Source organism: Sinocyclocheilus grahami, unplaced genomic scaffold, assembly GCF_001515645.1.
Source record: "Sinocyclocheilus grahami isolate Dianchi unplaced genomic scaffold, SAMN03320097.WGS_v1.1 scaffold120.1, whole genome shotgun sequence".
NCBI lineage: Eukaryota > Metazoa > Chordata > Actinopteri > Cypriniformes > Cyprinidae > Sinocyclocheilus > Sinocyclocheilus grahami.
In genome coordinates, this window is record NW_015505299.1 from 175,904 (window position 1) to 178,780 (window position 2,877).

Below are 2,877 nucleotides of genomic sequence, written 5' to 3' on the forward strand. Positions count from 1 at the left end.
TCATTTCCGTACCTTGTGCAGAGTTGGCAGGACATGCGCATGGTCATACAGAATGCAGTTGAAGGAACCATAAACACCATCGTTCACGTAGTACATCAGGGTTCTGTCATTGGCCCAATCCTCTTCTTCTGGAAAAAAAATAAATAAAAAATTAAGTTAGTTAAATCAGATTTTTATGTAATGCTTTACACACTACAGATGGCTTCAAAGCAGCACCTCAGGTGTAAACGGGACAATAACGGTGTTATTCATTGCCGTTAAATTGATAATATTACTGAATATTTGTCTAGTTACTGAATATAGTCCTTTGATTTAAAGTTTGAGAATGAACATTTTAAAAAGCACATTAGAAACAAACATGGTTTTGAATGTTTGCTTTTACCGTCTGAGGACGATTGCTCCTTCATGATGACCTTTTTGGCAATGATGCTGACAGCCAGCGTGTAAGCAGACGCTATATAATAGCGGCCAGGTTCAGCAATGATCCTCACGCCGCAGTCAACAGGGAAATATTTATCTAGTGCAGGGTTAATCACAGCAGCGATCTGTCAAGCAAAAACCCCACAAGTTAAGTTTGGTATAACCTAAACATCTTTGGTCACTTGAAGTTAAGATGGTGATTAAAAATAAATACCTCTTCAAATTTCAGTTTGGTGTTTTCCGAGCCTGGAAAGCCTCCACCAATATCAAGCAGGGTCATGTTATATCCCAGCTCCGCCTGGTGGACAACGCATTTTTCAGGTTAAGTATATTCTATTGAATAAATTAATGCATTTTGAATTTTTACAGTATAAGGCCACTCACCCCCATGTCAAAAACATAGCGCGCATCTGAGATTGCCTGGCTGTACGTCTCCGGATCAGTGCAACCGCTGCCCACATGGAAACTGACTCCAATCACGTCCAGTCCGAGCTCCTTCGCCCTCTCCAGCAACAGCCGACTGCACTTTAACGTGGCGCCAAACTTCACACTTAACCTGCACACGGCCTTGGAGTCGTCAGTGGCGATACGGAGAACCAGTCTACAGCCAAAGAAAATGTGTTTCATTGACAGGAAAAAAAAAATCACCACAATGCACAAAATCATATTTTGTTTATATATGGTTTACACTTTTAAGCAATGTTTTTTAAAACTGATGCATTTTCAAATAGTTATTCTAGCAAAATGCGCCAAAACAAATAATTGCAGTAATTATTATACTCGTTTTATTGACTAAAGCCAATTTAAATGGTCAGATATCACATATAATCTGCTTTATATCGGTCATCGGCCACCCTGTTCTCGACCATCAAAAACATCCATACGAGTAGACCACTATATGAAGTGAGAGCTGGTTTTCTAGTGAAGTTACTCACTTGGCATTGTCATGGCATCGTGCCACCTTCATGAGCTCCACTTCACTGTCAAACGTCATCATCTGCACTCCATTATATATATACTTTATATTTCTGTTTTATTACAAGTAACAAGTGCTTTTTTCGCCAACTAAATAATAATAAGCACTCACATAAACTTAAAATATGATTTTTAAGCTCTCATTTTACCCAGTCATCCAGATTTTTTTTTTTTTTTTTAAGTTTCTTGTGCCAGTAACAGTTTTTTTTTGTAAGCCTGTATCAAATGTATGCTTTAAATGGTTAATAAAAGCAAATTCATTATTGCAATAATAAATAACTAAATATCCAGATATATGAAATATACAACATTTTAACATAATTAACTAGTTGGCGCCAGTAGCCTTCGAGTTCGAGTCTTGGCTGGTGGACATTTCCCGATCCCATCCCTCTCACTTCGCTTTGTCTACATACTGTCCTATCATAATAAAGGCAAAAACAACGAAAATCTTTTCAGATGATTTTCGATATGACAACTTGCATTCATACAACTCTCATGTAGTTCTTGGGCAGGTTTGGGCTTTTTGAGAGTAGCATCTATTGACACTGGGCTTTTAGAATCCACACATAAATCCATGTATCGTCACCCTAAACCTTTCTAAATGTTCTGGTCCTTCAGGTTTGTATTCTTCATATTGTCATGGTCTTAAATGTTAATTTTGCTCCTGTGCTGTCCTGTTTATTTTCTGTTGTCCTTTATTTACTTTTCTTTTAGTACCAGCTTTGGGCAATATTCTGAAATTTAAGTTGGAATTAATTTAAAGTGAACAGGCCACATGCCACAGGATGTTGAATTGGAATGACACGAAGAGGAATTAAACACTGATACTCAGCAAGTATTCCTTTCGTCCAATACAATATTTGTGATAAAACATAAATAATTACATGATTAATTTGGACAAATCTAGTCCCTGTAAATTTATCATTAGTATTATATTTTTATAATATATTTATTTTTTTGCATAGCCCAATGTTTTGAACTACCCGGGTTTTTTTTTTTTTTTTTTTTTTTAAACGGCGATTTCACTGACAAAGAGCTCAATGAAAAATCGCTAATATTTTAAGATCTAAACGTTACTAAAAACATTCACAATCAAAACACCTACGACTTAAGATTTTATTAATTTCCACAATTCTGTAGAATTATTAAAGGGTTAGTTCACCCAAAAATTAAGATTGTCATTAATTACTCACCCTCATGTCGTTCCAAACCCGTAAGACCGTCGTTCATCTTCGGAACAAAAATAAAATATATTTTTGATGGAATCTGAGAGCTGCCTGACCCTCCCATAGTCAGCAAGGTAACTACCACATTCAAGGTCCAGAGACGTAGCAAGGAGATCGGTAAAATAATCCATGTTACATCAGGGGTTCAACCGTAATATTACGAAGCTACAAGAATACTTTGTGCGGCAAAAAAAAAAAAAAACTACTTTATTCAACAATTCGTCTCCGCTGCGTCCCCCTAGCTTTATTTTGGGAG

The 2,877-nt window shown here is 36.5% G+C and overlaps 1 protein-coding gene across 1 annotated transcript; it reads right to left on the bottom strand.

Moving 5' to 3' along the window:
• On the bottom strand, positions 1-1,427 carry LOC107589773 (ornithine decarboxylase 1-like). Its single transcript, XM_016278303.1, has 5 exons — positions 1,356-1,427; positions 805-1,021; positions 635-718; positions 383-545; positions 1-128 (listed from the first exon to the last, which is right to left on the bottom strand). Exons 1-5 carry the CDS (start codon positions 1,415-1,417, stop codon positions 1-3), a joined length of 654 nt encoding a protein of 217 aa, XP_016133789.1. The 5' UTR covers positions 1,418-1,427.
• Positions 1,428-2,877: the final 1,450 nt, after the last annotated feature.